Source organism: Cryptomeria japonica, chromosome 3, assembly GCF_030272615.1.
Source record: "Cryptomeria japonica chromosome 3, Sugi_1.0, whole genome shotgun sequence".
NCBI lineage: Eukaryota > Viridiplantae > Streptophyta > Pinopsida > Cupressales > Cupressaceae > Cryptomeria > Cryptomeria japonica.
Window position 1 is genome coordinate 355089250 of NC_081407.1, and position 20562 is coordinate 355109811.

A 20562-nucleotide genomic window follows, 5' to 3' on the forward strand; every position below is an offset into this window, starting at 1 on the left:
AAGATAGGTAGCAAAGCTAGCCTCTTCCACTTATTAAGTGAGTCTTGTGATACAATTCAAAATAAGATACTTGTTAGTACTACTAATCAGCTTTACATTACATAGCATAAATTTTCAGATCAAAGATAATGCTGTCCAAAGCTGCAAATAAAGATAAATGCATTTCACTAGCTACAAGAGACCAACTACCCCAAAAACAACCTCACACTCCAAAATTCTAATTCCAATACACTTTTCTAGCAAGCTGAATAACACAGACCAGCGACTTCAAACCACACTAAAATGCTCACAACTCCACCAACACTCAACGGAAAGACGCGAGACTAATTGCAGATGAAATCAAGGAAGGAGGCGACCAAGCTAAGACCAACAAACAGCAGCAAGCTCACTCAAACAATTATGCACGAATTTCTAGACAACTCCAGCATGGTACGGCCTAGGCATAAGGGAGATTTGCATTATAAAATTCGTATCTCCAAATTTAACTTTGAAAACTGACATGAAGGATCACCTAGGTCTTAGGAAAATATAGTAAGAATACCCAGAAGCCACAAAAACTCACCCATGGACATATGATGAAAAACCACTTCAGCTCTACAACCAACCAGCAACCTGAAAACTCACAAAACACCCCAACATACATCAAAAAACATCAAATGTTACTACTTCAATGAACTCCATCTATTTGGCAGTGTAAAGAACAGTCTCTCAATCTCAACAAGTTGCTATCTTTCAAGCAAGAAGCCAAGAATCAGCTAGGAGGTATGCATTCCTCGAAGCCATCACTCTAAATTTCGGCAACACTTTGTTGCAAATAAATATGAATAGTCTCAAATGAAGGTCAAGGCACATATTTATAACTTCCTACCCAAATCAAACTTCTTTTCCCTCCAATATGGGATTAAACAGCGACATTCAAATTTCCTTAATTTGCATTTCATTTCATTTTTCCCAAAATCGCCAATCACATGGTGGCAAATACACTTTATAAAAATACATCAATAGACTGTATTATGGCGTCCAAAGAACAAAGTGAATTATATCATAAAATTATCTTATTTTCCTCCTAAGGTGTCCATCTTGCTTTAACAATAATTCACTTATAAAATATTTTCCTCAACCATGAATCGCCCAACATATAATCAAGGACATGACTTTAGATATCAACATAACTTAAGTAATCCCCTTTAAATAAATTGTCCAACCTTTGCCTTAAGTTATTATTTAATTTAAAACACCATTTTTCAAAAAAATACTTAACTTGCCAAGCTTTGCGAAGCTTTCTGAAAACCTAGAAGGAATCTAGAACCAAAACTGACAAACTCCAACATGCAAGCCACCAAAATGCTGAAACATCCTCCCAAGGGTAGGAAACCCTAATTTCTGCTCCCAACTAGCCTACGGGTCTCCGAAATAGGCTAACGGCCAACTAAACTGGTCACTACTGAGAAGGGGACATTATATCTTGGCTGTATAAATTGATTGTATACCGCTTAGTGACAGACATGATAAAGGGGGAGTTATTGATAGCTGTTGCAAGACATAACTCACATATCCTGCATAATTGATCAATCCTCTACAACCAATTTATTTCTGCATAACTTACTATTGCTGCACAGTGTTCGTATTTTAATTTTTCCCTTTTAGGACAACACAAAATGGAACAGTGTGTAATGATAAAACTTTTTAAATTAGAAAGGGAAGCTCCCTTATGAATAAAACTAAAAACTTAGAGTGATAAGTAGTAAAAACAACTTGTGTTTGTATGGGCATAAGGGTTATCAGCACTTCTACTTGAGAGATTTTTATGCCTTTTTTTCTTAAAGTTGAACACTTACAAGTTACAACAACTAGCACACACTCACATTTTCTGACTAAATATAGAGAGTAAAAATCCAGAATACTACACAAATCTTGATTTGGAGTAAACACAAGATTCAACAAACCGAATAATGGATACTGTATACAAAGCTACAACAACGTCTTTAATTAAATTTGCAATACAAAGCCTAATTGCACCATAAAAGCTATTTGATTTTTTAAATAAACACATGCAAGATAACACAAAAAACTTGAATAATAATTTCAGCAACAAGGAGGCATAAAATTATCTTCCCTTATCTAAGTGTTTAAAGTATTTATTTATGTTCAAATCCCAAGCCTAGGCCCATCCTAAAGTAGAAGTTGGGGTCAAAGCATGAGTCAACCTTGTATTCGGGAAAAAAGATGTTAGAAGATTCAACCCAGTATGAATAACCACATGAAGGATGAGTGAATGGAGATATCAAGACATCCTTCACTATTAGACAAATTGTGGGTTGATTTTGTGAACTAAGTTCAATATGAAGAAGAATCAACAACTCTTTCTCAAACAGAGAAGCAGAGGTATATATAAGAGAAATCTTTGAGGTATTGAAGAGTTGTTAATTTGAGAAGAAGAAACCAAGCCAAAAACTCCAGGGCTAAGGATTACACCATACATAAGAGAACTTGAAGGTGAAACAAGTGTTCAGAAAGCTAAAGTCATAGGAGGAGCAGAGGATTCCATGTGGCTGAGAGTGCTAGAGTAGCACTGGAATGTCCAAGCCAAAACTCCATGAGAAGTAGGTTCCAAGAACTAGGTTTGCATTAGAGTAAAATCATGGTAACTCCACCTTCAAGCCCCTATAGAAAGACAGAAGCTACCGAAGTTTATAGATAATAGATCAAAGATCATATGAGGCATTGTAAGACTTGTGAAACAATTTGGATAGCAAATGGGTAGGACAATGGAACATGTTGGCTATGGTCTATCCTAGCCACTTTATGAGGTGTAACTATCGAATGGTGTATAGAGATTGGCCTTTGAAGAAGAATTCAAATTGCTTCGAGATGACAACGAAATCATAGCAGAAATCTATAACACAAAACAAGGTAAACACAAAAATGTAAGATCTTATAATCGAAAGTTCAAAGAATTACTTGTAAAACTAGATATATAACTTGGTGATGGTTTAAAGACAAGATGGTTTATTGAAGGCCTTATTCATTCTTTCATGGGAAAAAATGAAAATGGTATTGCCTTCAACCTATGTAGAAGTATATAATAAGGTAGTGGCTATAGAAGGAAAGATAAAATGTCCTCTCGAGCCAAAAGAAAAATGGATGAAGATAATAGTTTGGATGAGAGTAACTATAGTGAATTGGGAACAATACAGGCACTATGGGGGTATATGTTCTGGAAGATGAAGTAATTGAAGGCAAAGAAAGAAACCAACAAAGAACCTAAAGAACTATGGTGCAATGATTGCAAATGTGAAGGTCACATCAAAACTTATTGTCCTAGGAAATTGTTTTGTGATATTTGTAAGGTTATAGGTCATTCAATAAAAGAGTGCCTATACAATCTAAAGAGTAGATGCACACAAGTGCTTTTTACACAAGGAGAGGAGTCTACTCCACCAAAGCCACAAAATAACATGAACACATCTTTGAGAAACCATTGAAATCAAAGATGGGGAGGTGGAGTTGGACATAATACAACTCCAAAGGTCATTCCATTATACAATGTTGGTAATGTGATGAATGGGAACATTTTCTAAGACGTTGGTATAGAAACTAGAATGGAGACCATGAGGACATCAGATGTCTAAAGAAAAAGGCCAACATCGACATGACCGATGTAGAGAGGCATAGTGAAGTATTGGTAGTTACTTGAGCCCAAACAAGGTTGTGTACTTAGACCCACGTATAGAAAAAGAAAGACTTTGTGAAGCAAGAGTCAAGGTGAAGCATGCTCTGGATAACAAATGCCGCCACTTAAATGCTAATGCATGTATGATATCAAATCAATTGCAATTCAAAATAATTATTGCAAGGCAAGTACTTCAAATTAGTATACCAATTAAAGTAGTGGATTGATTACAAAGTATTACTAAACTCCAAAAAGCTATGACTAATATTATATAATAAAATAAAGTGACTTTTCAAGAAATTTTAATTAAATATTACTTTTTAATCCTCCATTTCAATGTCACTTATAAATAATAACCTTTTAAGTCACTTGTACTCCATAAGTAGTGCTAACATTAGTTTTCCCTCTTTTTAAAACACTTTATGACATAAATCACTCTTCTTTAAAATAAATAAATAAACACAAGTTGCCTTTATAATATAAAGTCACCTTAAGACAACTTAAACTATTTATTTAATTACTTTTACCCACACATCCCGAGGTCTTAGGAAAGTTGGTTCTCTCCAAGAAATGTGGAATGCTCCCTAAAAGTTGGATTTGCATTAAAAAAACATTGTATTTATCTTGACCCTTGGAACACTTTGCCATTGTTAGAAAACTGTTTCAAAAAATCTGGCACTCTTGAAGAATCTTGAAACTTTCCAAGAATGTTGGAATGGACCAAAAAAGGGACATTACACATTTTTTTGCCATGTTGGGCTACATATTTTCCATGTGGTGAGTTGAATGCATGGACTTGTTTTAGCGAGTACTTGCTGCTTTGACTCACCAAAAACTTAGTTAATAAAGACTTGCAAGTTTTCCTTGTGAGTACTAGGCTACCCAAAAACATCGAAATACTCAATAACTTTGTATGCTATGAAGTTTTTTGATCCATCTACACTGGATGATCAAGAGATTATAGCACTTTTGTTGGAAGCAAAGCACCTAGTACTAGATGAGCTCAAATCGCAATCCTGTAATGAAACGTGAGCTACTCTATTTAACTTCATGTTATAAATGCTAACAAATTTTGAATTTGGATATCAACTTATGTGTGGCATTGTATGTTGTGGTAAACATTCAGGATAAAAGTTGGAATTTGGCAAAGGAATATAGTCAAACATAGATTATAATTGAATTTTGTTTTTCAAAAATAGTTGAAACAATGCAAGGAACCCCAAGTGGGATTCTAAATAATAATTTGTACTGGTGCAAGTCATTAATTATGTCATTTTACTTTTGAACTATTTTCATAATGCTTGAAAGTTTAAAGCAGCCAAAATATGGCTGAGAGAGTCTAAAACTTCTGGAAAAATGAGGTTCTAGATAAAATTTCCATGTGTGAAAAGAAATCGTTGGATTTGAGGGCTATTTTTCTGAAGAATAAATAAATATATGTGCACATCCATTTCTATATATTTTGGTAATCGAAATAAATGTCTCCATTCTACCATCTTTTGCAACACCTTTTTCCTGTATGACATGTCTGCAAGCTGCATATGTCTAATATCAGTGGATAAACCCTAGTCTGGCCTTAATGAGTGAAAATGAGAGTAAGTATCATATCAAATGTCTTTGATTATTGAAATTGTTTAAGTGTACCATAAATTGCTAAGTTCAAATTTACAGCTTTATAACCGAGGCTGAGATTATTGTAGCATGCAGTCTCAATCCATCTTAGTTTAGTAAACCTGTGTGAAAAAAACTTGAAGAGGTTGTTCTTTAGAGCTTTATTATTGGACTTAGGGCATAAAAGCAATGTAGTCCATTGTAATGAAGTTTTGAAAAAATAATGGAATAATCCTTGTTGAAAACTATAAACTGCAGCAACTGTTTAAGCATGTGCTGTGTTCTCTGTTGCTGAACATAATACTGCATTTTTTTTGGTTGACTGCCCATTCTCCCTGTTTATACTGAGAGGATCTGTTCTATGGCTCATCAAAATTGTGGACAGTTCGGTTGAAGAAAGGAGGAGCAAAACTGAAGCATGCACCTGCTGCAGTTGGATACCACTGGCATCCCGCGTTTAGCTATGATCAGCTTCCCATGCAGATTGAGCAGGTAATCTCTCTCTTTTATAGATTTTTCTTTATTCTTGTGTTTCATGCATTGATTTTCACAAATACTTTTGTGACCAACTAGGCATTGCAAATAAAATTGGCAGTGGCTCCAAAATAATATTTTTTATAAGGGCAACTGCTGAGAGGTGAAAAACATCATCCATTATGAGGATGATCATGTTCTATGTTTTTTTCCAATACAAGAGTAAAAAATAAAATAAAACATTGCAATGTGGGCTCGGGATTAATTGCTTAAAAAACATTCATTAGCATGAATATTAACTGCAATGAATGAAATTGTTAAAAGTAAATAGACAAGGAGGAGTCACCTGATTACTTTTGCTACTGTCATCTATCTAATTTTTTTAACTAGATAGTCTTTCCAGCATGACAGTTGTTATAGATTGATCCCTTCCTGATACTTATAATGGCAAAATGCAAAGATATGGCAAAAAAATTAGGAATGTACATTGAGTGCAGTGGGTGGCCATCAAGAAGCCTGTCCATAAATGAACACTGTTTGACATTAATTTTTGGTTCCGTTAGGATACTATGGATCCCTAATTTCCGTTGTTCCAGTGGGATGCACCCCTGGATCTGTTTGACATCCCGAATGTCTCAGGGACTTGGGGACTGGGGACTTCTTAGAGTCTCCTAACTGTCCCCCACATCAAATGCATAAAAAACAGCAAGAAAAAGAAAAAAATTCTAAAATGAACAGAACCCATCAAGAAATATCAATCAACCAAAGCAATCAGCAATAATCTAGCAAATACATTAAGCAATTAGTTTTGAATTTGAGGAAGTATCTTGCAAATAGGAAGGACGAAATCTCTTCCAAGCATGATAATTGGAAGGAGAAAAACCCTTTCGTCCTCTTATCAAGTTTGGACGAAAACCCAAATCTTGGTCAAGGAAGACAAAAAGCCTTGGTATTGTCATTGTTGAGTTAGGGACGAAAACCTCTAAATTAGCAGACTTGTAAATATTTCCAAAGAATTCACGATAAGATTGACTTTGAGTATTGTGCTATGATTTATTGATTTGAAAATTATCATAAATTAATCTTTGATAAAACTGTAGGCATTTAAAAATGGTCAACGCTTGCAGTGTCATACTCTAACATGTCCACATTTCCATCTTTTAGGGTTTTCGCACTTACTAATGTTTTCCTCTATGTCTCACATTTGATCTTTATCATTTGTTGACATTGTGTCATTCTTTTGCATTCTTTCCGTACTCGATTTCATCTTCTCAATTTGAGTTAGGTCTTGTCAACATCATTTTTTATTCTTAATCAATGATTGTGATCAACCTGTCATATCAATTGGACATCGTTGTAACCCTAATCGGTGTCAATTACAGTTTGTCTTAGATCTTTTTCATTTGCAATATCAATCATCTTTCAATCGTTTGTCAGTCAATTTGGATCATTTCCAATCTTCAATCATCAATCTCTTTATCAATTTCAATCGATTTGTCATCAGTCTTTGTCAATCTTCATCAAATTAACCCTTTTATCATTTTTTGATCGATTTGTCATTGGTCTCATTCAATCATCAATCCTTGTCAATTTGGATCAATCAGTCATTGATCCTTTGTCAATTGTCATTTATCAATTCAATCTCTTTGTCATCTTCGATCGATTTGTCATCGATCTTTGTCAATCAATATCATTTTTTTGTCAATTGTCTCTTTGATCACAATCGTCGTCATGTGTATATTGCTTTAATTGCGTCATGACCTAGTCTTAACTTAATTCATCTTCCTTTCCTCCTTTCCAAGGTTTTATAATTTCTTTAATTGTTAATCCCTTTCTAACATCCCTTTAGGTTAAATGAATTAATTTATTTATCCTTAGTGTCTTTTGAGTCACAATTAAATGATTTATTTAATTGGCTAATTGTCCCCTTTTGTGAGAGAAATTAATAAATGAAAAATTATTAATTTCTCCCACTTCTTTTTCTCCTAATTTTCCCCCTAATTTCTCTACTAATTAGCTCCCCTTTTTGTGCTCAATTTGTCATAATTGAAAAGCTATTTTCCCTCTCCAATTTGTCATAAGTTAATGAGCTCTTTTTGCTCCCAATTTGTCATAATCAAATGGCACTTTTTCCTCCCCATTTTGTCATAATTGAGAGGCACAAATTGCTCTCAATTTGTCATCCTCTTGGCATAGAAATTTGTCATAATCATGTCATAAAATCATGCCAATTTGTGAATCAATTGCCCTTTTTCAAATTTGGAGACTTTTGTCCTATAAATTGGACTCTTTTCTCATTCAATCCTAACCACGCTTCTAGTATCCTTACGCTGTCATTTTCAATTCGCTCTTGTCATTCATATTGTTTGCAATCACACTTGTCTTGTTGGTGAGATCCACAACAATTTGAAGGAGAAAGAAGAACAATGGAAGAGCAATGAGAGGAATACAAGCTTTGGTTTGCATTTTAGTCTTAGTATTTCATGTTCATTCCTTTATTGAATGTGTTAGGGGTTGATTTCATAGCATTTTAGTTTTGTGGTTGACTAATTTGATGTTATGATGCTTGTGCCTAATTCCTACCTCACAAAAACTATTATCGTTTTTGAGTGAATATTATTGTTTTAAGCCAAAAATCAGGAATATCCCAAAAAGGGACATTGCAAATGGTATTGGAGCAATAATCGTGCCACCTGTCTAATAAAAAATAATTTAAGACCATAAAAAATAGAGACATGAAGACAAAGTTGTTCAATTAGAATCAACAACAAATAGGTAGTTAACGAAATACACTACATATTTGAAGAGATTCATAATATTTCCAAGATTGATTTGGGACCCCAGTATCCTCAAAAGGATTTAGTCAAGTGAAGAAGAAACTCTAAAGGTATCCTAATTTGTGATTGCTTTAGGATAAGTAATTTTGAGAAGGCTGGACTGTAATGTCTCCTTTTTGAAATGGAATTTAATAATAAATTAAGATACAAAAAATAAAAATAAAATATAATATAATTAAAATTTAATTAAATTTAATGAATGGTCAAAAGACATGAAATGAAGAGTTGCGACTCCCTCAAACATGAGATATAAAAGGGGGATCATTTCATTTGAGGACATCAATAGATCATCATCATTCAGCCATCAATCATCAATTGGGAATGACAGAATTAATTTAGAAATATATTATTATTCTAAAAAACAACAATGATGGGTTGTGACTCTTTCACCCATAAATTATAAAGGACAAATCATTCCAAGGATTTATTGAAGGAATCAAATCATTCAAGCGTTTACTCTTCAAACCTTCAAGAAATATCAATCAGCCAAAGCAATCAACAATAGTCTAGCAAATACATCACACAATCGGTTTTGAATTTGAGGAAGTATCTTGCAAATAGGAAGGATGAAATTCTTCCAAGCTCACATGAATTGGAAGGATGAAAACACTTTCATGCTCTTATCAAGTTTGGATGAAATCCCTAATATTGGTCGAGGAGGACGAAAATCTCCAAGGTGGGCTAAGAGTTGGAAGGACAAAAACTCTCGTATTGTCATTTGTTGAGTTAGGGATGAAAACCCTTGGTATTGTCATTGTTGGGCTAGGTACAAAAACCTCTAATTCAGCAGATTTGTAAGTATTTCTAAATAATTCATGCTAAGATTGACTTTGAGTATTGTGCTATGATTCATTGATCTTAATATTAGCATAGATTCTTAATCTTTGATAAAACTATTATCATTTTTGAGTAATATTATTGTTTTAAGGCAAAAATTGGGAATATCCCAAAAAAAATCATTACAGCATATTTATTAAACCTATAAATAAGTTCCTTTGGTACATGATATGTCAAAATCCTACCATAGAAGGGTAGACACAGCATAAAGGAAAATTTCCTTGATGCAAGACTTCGTGATTTTCCTAATTGGGAGTCTATACCAGCGATCCACCACAGTGATTATGTTTAACAGCCACAAGTTGTGATCATGTCTAACAATCGCAAGTTATGAATGAAGAGGCACGGGTGGTTTCACTAAGATAGCAGCATTTTAAAATAGTTAAGAGCAATGGTCACAATAAAGAGAGATACCACCTTTTGAAAGAAAAATGTGGCTAGTAGATGGGACATGACCCTCCAATTACCAAGGGAGAGATATATAATGCAGATCGACCAAGGAAGAATGGGCATTGAAGTATAAAAACATGAGGCACCTAGAAAAGAAAAGAAACATCCAAGTAAGGACTTGAGACATAAAATAAATAAAGTAACTCTTCTAAACTTTGACGGATCTAATAAAATAGCAGCCCATGCATGGTTACAAAAGTTGAATACCTATTTTACTCTCAACCCAAAAATAGAAGAGGATGCTATCCTACATATGGAGGGATTGGCCCATGAATGGTGGCACCATGGAATCCACACCCAAGGGACCAAAATGTAACTTTCTATGATGAATTCTCACAAAAATTGATCAAAAGATTTGACTGGATACATCCCTAAAAATATTTCAAAGAACTGACTCAGTTAAAACAGCAAGGGACAGTGGAGGATTACATAGCTGAATTATAAAGAATATCAACCAAAGTTATTGGACTTGATGAAGATAGGCTAACCTATCTATTTTTCGAAGGATTGAAAGATTCACTTTGGAGATTGGTAAGTGCCCTTAATCCAATAACCCTAGATGACGCCATTGAAAAGTCTTTGGGACTAGAATCATCATCTACAAGTATCAAAGCCTCAAGCAAATAGGCAAAACCTTTATGCAAGAAAGATAGAACCCACAAGGTCTCATCTTGCAGAGATGAACTTAAACAAAAGAACTTATGCTTCAAATGTCAAGAACCTTGGGAATGTGGGCACATTTGTCATAAGAGGGAAAAACTATGTTACAATTGTCAGGAGAAATGGGAACCAGGCATAGACGTGGCAAGAAAGGTCAAGCCCAAAAGATAGAGGCAACCACTGATGAAGAAATCGAGGAAAATGCTAGCAAGAAAATCGGGACTGAAGATGATGAGTGTGTAACTTTAGCCACAATCACTCAAACCTCCAAACATCATCTATTCTGCATTAAAAGTACCCTCAAAGGGTAGAGAGTTATCACCCTCATGGATAGTGGGGCATCCCACATTTTCATAGATGAATGATTAGTGGCAAGAAGGAAGTTGAAAACCAAGGACTTCAAGGGGTTTTGAGCATCTACTACTGCAGGAGTAGAGATTCAATGCACAAAAATAGTTTCCCAACTAAAAATGACCTTAGGGGAGTTCCCATAAAAGAAGACTTCTATGTGGTTCCATTAGATGTTGATGTGTATTGGGCACCCCTTGGATTACTCACTAGGATGTTTTATGTTCGACCTTCCTAACTTGACAATTCGTTTTCAACATGAAGGACAAGAGGTTACCTTGAAGGGTTTGCCTGATGGGCCCCCAAAAGTAGTCTCTTGCAAAAGAATGGAAAGGATTCTTAACCAAGGACAAGGTGAATAGGCTGCTCAATGTATGATCCTATACAGGTCTACTCCACAAGGCCCAACTATACACATTGATATACAACCCATCCTTAGGAAACATAAAAAGGTATTTGATGACATCCCACTAGGTTTACCCCCCAAAAGAATATTTGAATGCATTATAAAATTAGAAGAGGGGGCAAAACCAATAATTACTACTCCATATAGGCACCCTCAAAAATTTAAAGAAGAGATAGAGAAAACTATTAATGAACTTCTAGAGATGGGCCATATCCAATCGAGTTCAAGCCTTTTGCATCCTCAATGGTACCTGTTAAAATGAAGTATAGTACGATGAGGATGTGCATAGATTATTGAGCTTTGAACAAGAAGACCATAAAGAACCGGTACCCTATCCCTATAGTTGATGAACTTATTAATGAGCTTCACGGGGCCAAATACTTCTCAAAGATCAATCTGTGGTCTGCTTATCACCAAATAAGAATGAGAGAAGAAGACATTACAAAAACAATTTTCAGATGCCATTACGAACATTTCAATATGCTTAAGATGTTCATCCTAGGTTTTGCTATAAATTAAGATATCATCAAAGAATATTAATATGAATTTCCTTAATTGTTTTCTGAAAGTATGGTTCATGTAGGACTGAAATGTAGCTGGAGCATTTGTTAACTAGAGGAAAGTCACCCGTAGGCTATTTGGAAAGGAGAATTAGGGTTTCTTACTTTTGTAGAGTTTTGCACGAGCTTTTTAGGGTTTGTCAGGAGGGAATTCTTTAGTTCTTTTTTTGGTTTCCTTTTGGGTTTTTCGTGAACTTCAGGGTGGCATAACATGCATTTGATTCTACGATGAAGTGTGAACTTCCTATTTTTAGTAAGTTAGGGTTTGGCTGACTAGATGGTACAATTTTACCGAGCTTTCCAAGCTCTTTCTTTGGGTGTGAAGATGATGTTCTTCGGAGCAGTATTTCATGACTTACTACTTTTAGTAAGTGGCAGTTTGAGCATTGCTATTTTTGGCAGTCTTGGGCAGGGCTCTAATCCAGTTCAATTCAGTGGTTCTCATTGCTCAGTTTCATCCTTGATTTTGATGTTAATCAATATTGGAGTTATAAGATATTTAATTAAATATTATTTCCTTATCCTAAGGTTTAATATTTAATTATTTTATTACTGATTAATTTTATTGTGGGCGACTTAGGGAAAAAGATATATATCTGTTGTTAATATTATTATTTCCCAAGTCAGATGGCGTTGAGAATAATATAACACTTCACGTTTGCATTATTTTTTTTATGTTGCAAGTGTTCACCTAGGAAAAGTTTGAATTTTTGCCTAGGAAGACTGGATAAAGTGGGCGCCATGACTTGAGGGGACATGAAAATGAAATGAAGTGAGTTTCAAACAAATTTGGGTGCCATTTGCATTTGAATTTCAGAGGGAAAAATCTATAAATACAGGTGCTTGGCCTCTCATTTGGTTATCTGGAGAATTTACACTATTATGTTGCCGCAATGGTTAGTGATTGAACTTCGAAGTTGGAATAGCTTCCTAGTTGCTTCAGTTTCGTACTTGAAATACAGTACCTAGCTGGATAGTTGATTTTGGGTGACGTTTTTGAAGAGTTTGATTTAGTTTTAGTGTGGTTTTGGAGTGTCTTGTTTGCTGCTGTGATTTTTTGGTGTTGTTGGACGTGGTGGCTGAAGCAATCTTTTGTTCATATCTCCCTGCCTATTGATCGTATCATTATGGGTATTGGCTCTATCCAACCGTACTCCTTGGGCGATTAAACTCGCCAATTTGCAGATTGGGATGCAGTGATTCTGATTTTTAGCTGCAAATCGAAATTTACAGCAAGGTCGTACCATTTGGGAGGTGCCTCGGCTTGTGTGCATCATGTTTGAAGCTTCGAAGTTGCTGGTTTGAGGTTTGGGATTGGTCGCCTATGCTCTATATCTCATTGCATTTGTTTTGGTGTGATTTCTGTTAGTTTTGAGTGAGATGTGAGTGTTTTGTTGTTTCCGGTAGTGCTGGACAGTGTGTTTCTAACTTGTAGAATTAGAACAGCAGTAGTGTTTTAGTGTTGTGTGATTTTGTTAGTGGATTGCTTGAGATCAGCATTAAGCTTATTATCTAATCTCATATCTCTATTTTGTAAGATTGTTTCAGTAGTACTGATCAATCATTCTTGTTGCATCTTATTTGTAATTCCCACTGTGCAAGTGGAAGAGGATGGCTTGGCCGCCTTCTATGTTTGTAATCAGGAAATAATGTATGTCCTCCCACTAAAATACTGCGGTAGAGTTGATTTGTCGTAATAAGTCCTCTCGCTGAAATACTGCGGTTGAGTTGATTTTGTTGAGTTAAGTCCTCCCCGCTGAAATATTGCGGTTGAGTTGATTTGATTGTGTGTTAGTGTTTCTCCTTGGCTGGTTTACCACCAAGTCTTCCGGTTTTCTATCCCGTTGAAAAGTGGAAGAGGCTGACTTGCCGCCCTTTTTGTAATCAATTTCAGTTTGCAAGCTCCTAACAATCCTCTCAGCACTATATGCTCTCACCCTCCCAGGTTGGGCTCTCGGTGATCAGAAAGTGGAGGGTTACTTTCAGCAGTATTGTGATTATCCTTCCTAACCTTAACGGGTGCATCGTAGTGTTTGATGTGTTTAAAATTTAAAAAAATTTAAGGGGAATATTACAAAGTCCTAAATCCTATAAATGTATTTTACATAGGCAGTTAAGGAAAGTCTCCCCTACTCCCCTACTCCCCTACCAATAGAGGAGGGACTATTAGAATACTACCCCTAGCAATTTTTTCCTCACAAAATTTTGAATTACAACACCAGTGCTACAAAATTGCAATACTCTACATGATATATCAAAATAAAGGTTTGGAGGAACCGAAGCACCGAAGGAGGGCTTGAGGAACTCAACAATGGCAACCACTATCGATACAAATACATTTAAACTAGCGTCATTAAGTGCATATAAAAAATAGTTTTCTATGGGTCTATTGAAAGATCCCTGATGGATCTTCTTGCTGATCTGCTGTAGTTTTTAAATTAATAAACTATATTTTCCTGTGTTTCCTTTAATAGTTTTAGAGAATAGACAGAAGTTGCAGAAGGTTTGTTTATTTTTGTGTTTTTGATAGTTTTTCAGCAAGTAATAATTGAAGAACAAGTACATGAAAAGAGTACTAGAAATAAATGTTCATACACAGCCAAATCAGAATCGTACCAAGCAGATTTCTGATTATTTAAATCAAATAATTATCTAGATAGTGATTCCAAACAATTCCAGGAAGATTACAATAACAATGATTCCAACCTGGATAAAGAGTGAATACTGCAATCAAGAATGAAGCTGCTGCAAATGTCCAACGCTCTTACGTAGCTCCATGTGGGAAGAGAAATGGCTGCAAGGTACAGTCGTACGGCTGTTAGGTGATGCCAAGCTGGAAACCCCAACCTCCACGCTGAACCCTAACTCTGTCCACTGAATCCTCCAGAAATATGTCATACCAACTCCAAGGCACTAAAACTGAATGCTAGAACCAATAACCACTGTGCTGGGGGCTACGTCCCAGACAGGCAATACCCTGGGGTTTTTGTCCCAGATGCTGAATCGCTCTCCAGAGCAAATTCTCCAAATCAAAGATGAAAATGTGTAAAAGATACCAAGAATTAGGTCTCAACTTCCTTATAACACCTTCCCACTTAGCTCGAACCCTAAAAGTGACTCAATGTGGCGTTTAGGGTTAAAATGTTATATTTCTCATTTTAAGTTGCCAAGTGCATAGAAAAAGGACCCTTTTTCAAATATAAAGAAATCCGTTCACCAAAAGGATCTGAGTCAAAAGAGAAATATTTACAAAAGTCCAAGACCTTTCCAACGAGCTATTACACCAAGGGATACGCATCCAGATGAGGCCAAAAACCCCTTTTTATACCAAAATGGCTATAAACATAGCCTTATTTAAATAATAAACGCTAACTTAGGAAATATTAAAATTATAACCCAAATAGCTGCAAAATGCTCAAATGACACCACAAACCCAAAAGTCAACCTGCCACCTGTTTGTGATTGAAGTCGGAAATCAAGGATCCACTGGCAATCTCATCCCTAAAATCTAAGGATGCTCCTAGAAACTAGGAAACAAATCCAAATCCTCTGAAATTGAACCCAAGGAATAATCTCAAGGAGACCCAACCCTGGGTATGGTCATAACCTCCTAAATAGTAGGGATATCCTCCATAAACGTAGGAGCTGCCTCCTAAAAATAAGGAACTGCTCCAAACTGATCAACTACTGCCAGAACACCAAGTCCCAAACACTATATAACCACACTGAGTCTCTATCCATCATTGTCAACCTACAAGACCCCATAATAAGCTGACTCACATGTCTCTGCTAGATAGAGCTAAAGAGGGGACATGACAGTCCTCCCCTCTCGGAGATGCTTGCCCACAAGCAACTGTAATGCTGGATGTTGTAAAATGGCCTCACCCTCCCAAGTCGCATCCTCTATGGGAAGATCTCTCCAACGTACCAAATACTCACGAATCACCTTGCTTCTCAACCGTCGTTCCCTCACCTCAAGAATCTCCTCAAGAACCAAAGTCAATTTACCTTCCTCATCCATGGGAGGCAAATCGAGTGAAACTGTAATATGTTGTCCAAGGGCCTTTTTCAGGCAAGATACATGAAACACATTATGAATTTTACTGCCTGGTGGTAACTCAACCTCATAAGCAACCTCTCCAACTCGCCTGAGTACCCTGAATGGTCCATAAAAACGTGGTTTGAGCTTCTCAGCTCCCCCCCCCTTTAAGGGTACTTTGCCGGTATGGCTGTAAGCGCAAGAAAACCATGTCATCCACCTCAAATGCTCTCTCAACCCTATGCCGATCAGCGTATATCTTTTGCTGATTCTGTGCATGCTGTTAATTCTCCCTGAGAGATCTCATGATATCCTAGTTCTCCTGTAACCAATCCTGAGCCAAAGGAACTCTACTGTCACTCAGAGCTAAATCACTGAAGGATAATGCCTCGTAGCTGAAGAGAGCTCTGAAAGGCATCATACCAATGGACATATGGTGCGTAGTATTATAACAATACTCGCCCAAATACAACCAACGTACCCATGCCTTCTGCTGCCCTGACACATAATTACGCAAATATCTCTCAACCCACTTATCGACTATTTTGGTTTGTCCATCTGTTTGAGGGTGGTAACTAGTACTAGGTGTCAACTCAGTGCCTGCTAGCTTAAAAAGTTCCTGCCAAAAGGAACTCATGAATCTGCTGTCCCTGTCACTCACTATGGTCTTGGGAAGACCATGGAGTCTAAACACCTCTCTGAAAAATAGCTCAGCCACCTGAGATGCTGTAAAATCAACTGCAATGGGAAAGAAGTGGGCATATTTTGTTAGCCTATCCACGACCACATAGATACAATCCTTCCCTTGCACCCGAGGAAGACCTGTAATGAAGTCCATAGAAATCCCAATCCACTTCTGTTCCGGCATAGGCAAGGGCTGTAACAACCCAGCAGGATAAGTATGCTCCGACTTGTTCTACTGACAAGTCATACACTCACGGACATGCTGCACAACATCATCTTTGAGACCCTTCCAAGAGAATCTCTCTCGAACCGCTCTGTAAGTCTTAACATACCCTGGATGTCCTGCCGTAGGAGTATCATGGAAAGCATGCAAAATTTGTTCCTTCAACTGTGAACCCGGAACAAGTTAAACCCTGCCCTTGTAATAGATAATATCATCTACCATACCGTATCTGTCATCCACTATCAAACCATCCATGACCTCACAAGCATGCTGATTTTTGGAATACTCAACCAAAAGTTGAGCCTTCCAATCTGCTGAAATCTCGCTCAATGAACATAGGGCAGCAAGTGAGGGTTTCCTAGAGAGTGCATCAACCACAGTATTATTCTTCCCCTTTATGAATTCAATATTGAAATCATAAGCCTGAATCTTGCTCACCGATTTTTGTTGTCGATCATTGAGCTCTGTTTGATCTAGGAAATATTTCAAACTGTTGTGGTCGGTTCTTACCACAAATTTGCTGCCAACAAGATACTGTCTGAATTTGGCTAAAGCATGCATAATAGCCAACATTTCCTTATCATAGGTAGAGTACAACCTCTCATTATCTCGCAGCTTCCGGCTCTCATAAGCAATGGGATGTCTGTTCTGCATCAACACAGCTCCTATGCCCAGACCTGAAGCATCACACTCTAGGACAAATGGCTGCGAGAAATCAGGTAATGCCAAAACTGGACAAGTGCTCATAACCTCCTTGAGTCTATCAAAGACTTCCTGTGCCTGTTTTGTCCATCTGAACACCCCTTTCTTTGTGAGGTCTGTCAAAGGTGCTGCCAATTGAGAGAAACCTCTCACAAATCTTCTGTAATAAGCACATAAACCAAGGAACCCACGTAACTCAGTAATGTTCTGAGGGCGGGGCCAATCCCGAATCGCCTGAATCTTCTCCTCATGCACCTTCACCCCATCAGCATTGATCACATGGCCCAAATATAAAACTTCCCTAAGTCCAAACTCACATTTGGATAACTTAGTGAATAGAGACTGGCTCTCCATAATGCTAAGCACCTCCTCAACATGTCTGAGATGGTCCTCCCAAGTACGACTGTAAATCAATATGTCGTCAAAGAACACTAGAATCGACTTCCTCAACTGCTTGTTGAAGATATGGTTCATACAGGACTCGAAAGTGGCCGGTGCATTGGTAAGGCCAAAAGGCATTACCAGAAACTCATAGTGCCCATAGTGACAATGGAAGGCAGTCTTGTGTACATCCTCTGCTCGTACACGTATCTGATGGTAACTTGAACGAAGATCAATCTTAGAGAAGTAGATAGCTCCATGAAGCTCATCCAATAACTCATCAATGCGTGGAATAGGGTATCTGTTCTTGATTGTCTTCTTGTTCAAGGCTCTGTAATCTATACACATCCGTAGATTCCCATCCTTCTTCTTAACAAGCACTACAAAAGAAGCAAAGGGGCTAGAACTAGGCCGAATGAAACCCATATCCAACAACTCATGAATAGTCTTCTCAATTTCATCCTTATAGGCTCTAGGATGACGATATGGGGTGGTAATCACTGGCTTCACGCCATTCTCCATCTCTATACCATGCTCAAAACCTCTATCTGGAGGCACTCCAGAAGGTATGTCACCAAATACTCTCCCATGACAGTCCATCACTGACTGAATATCAACATGAAATACCCTGCCATCCTGAGGTGTAGGTGTTTTGGACTTCACCAAACAGTGTGTAGCCCAAATCACATCATTATGTCTAACAATAGTCTCCATCTTGCGAGAAGACACCTCCTTAGGTCCACCATCTGAAGCTGCCCTCAAGATAATCTTCTTGCCCTAGAAAGGAACTCTAACTGCATACTGTGGTGATCAATAATGTAACGCCCAATACCCTGTAACCACTGCATGCCCAAGACCACATCATAATCCTCTAATGGAAGCACATAAAAATCATCGGTCGGAGTATAATCCCCCATCTGAATACTAAGTTGTGGAATCCGTTTAGTACAGCCCAAAACTGCACCATCTGGCACCTTCACTCCAAAACCACCAAACTCCTCATACTGTAATCCACGCCTCTCCACTAACTTTTGATCAATAAAGTTATGTGTGGCACCTGTGTCTACCAAGCTCATGACCCACTTGCCCTTCAGTATACCTTTCAACCGAAAGGCATGAAATTTAGGATAACTGGAGAGGGTAGCCATAGTTACTTTGGCTGTTGCCAAAGGCTCAGGGGTATCTGTGTCTGCACTTGCTCAACATCCTCCATGCTATCTTCAGTGTCAGTGTCGGGTACCTCCTCATCCCCTAACTTAGATGTCACCTCAATCAAATGAACCTTCCCTTTACCCATACAACGGTGTCCTGGTTCCCAAGGTTCCTTGTAGGAAAAGCATAATTTTTTTCTTCTCAATTCGTTCCTCGTCTCCTGATTCATCCAAGGGGGTCTAGATGATGACCCTCCTTTATTCTGTGAAGTATTGGCCTTCTGTGCAGGGCGAGAGTCCCTGAATGGCTTCTTATCTACCTGATAAGAAGTGGGAATGGTATCCAGTTTCAATGTCACATCAATGGCCTCCTTAAGAGTGGTCGGCTGGAAAGCACGTACCAATCCCTTAAGTCTATCCTACAATCCCTCAATAAATAACATCACACTCCGCCTCTGGGGCATATCAGGTACCATAACCGCAATACGTTGGAACTCATTAATATAAGCTTCTGCATGCCCAGTCTGTCTAAGATGTGCCAACTCTCTATAGTAGAGCTTTGTATCCTTACGGTCAAACCGTGTAATGAGTCGTTCAGTGAACTTAGCATAGGAACGTACCAAGGCGTGATCCTGGGTGACCAATCCATGGTGCCACCAATCATAGGCAATCCCATCTAAATGCAACACAACAAACTGAATAGCCTCACGCTCAGGCATGGGCCTCAAGGATAGATATATGTCCAGCTGTGCATCCAAGCTCGTGCACTCGTATCACCAGAGCCATCATATGTAGCCAATGTGATCTTCCCAGTAGCTCTATTGAGGTCATAGTTCTGCTGCTGTGGTGGTCTATAACCACGATCTCCTCTGAACCTAGTTGTATCTCTACACTGTGCACAATACTGGGGAAGAGGGAAAACATCCCTAACCTCTGGGGGTAGGGCTCTCCACTCAACTGTGGCTGCCAAAACTGACTCCTGGAACCCAACCTCTGGTGGATCTACCTGTGCTGGCTGTTCACCTGGTACAAACTGAGGAAGCAAAGGTCTATCCGTAGCAGGTGTACGATGGCGTTCCCGCCTAGAGGAATGAAGGGAGCTCCCAACTGATGAATGGGACTGATGGCTATGCTGACTACCTGCCACTGAAACTGATCTGCTCCGCCCATGTCTGCCCCTATGTCTATCCAACTCCATTCGTGCCAAGGTTTCCTATGATCTGTCAAGTGTCTGGACTATCCTGGGTTGTGTAGTGATGAGAGTTCTCATCATCTCCTGTTCTTCATCCTTAATCCGGTTCTGTCTAGCACCCCCTTGTTCATCCGCCATACTGGGTACCTGTTCAATTCCACTCTCATGCTCCTGTTGAGCTACCCTGCATGTATAATACCTGTGTATCTCCTCTCTACTCGGATGCATAGAATAAAATGTAACCCTAGTGTGAAAATTCCACACAAACCCTACAGGCTGGCAGGATGATAGCTCTGATACCACTGAAAGATCCCTGATGGATCTTCTTGCTGAT

At 37.8% G+C, this 20562-nt stretch overlaps 1 protein-coding gene across 1 annotated transcript in view; it reads left to right on the plus strand.

Annotated features, from left to right (window-relative positions):
* Positions 1–20562, plus strand: part of LOC131079997 (uncharacterized) — a 95257-nt gene that overhangs the window by 32706 nt on the left and 41989 nt on the right. Inside the window, exon 3 of the mRNA XM_058018046.2 lies at positions 5670–5776. Within this exon, the coding sequence (XP_057874029.2) occupies positions 5670–5776 (107 nt within the window). The remainder of the gene's footprint in view (positions 1–5669; positions 5777–20562) is intronic.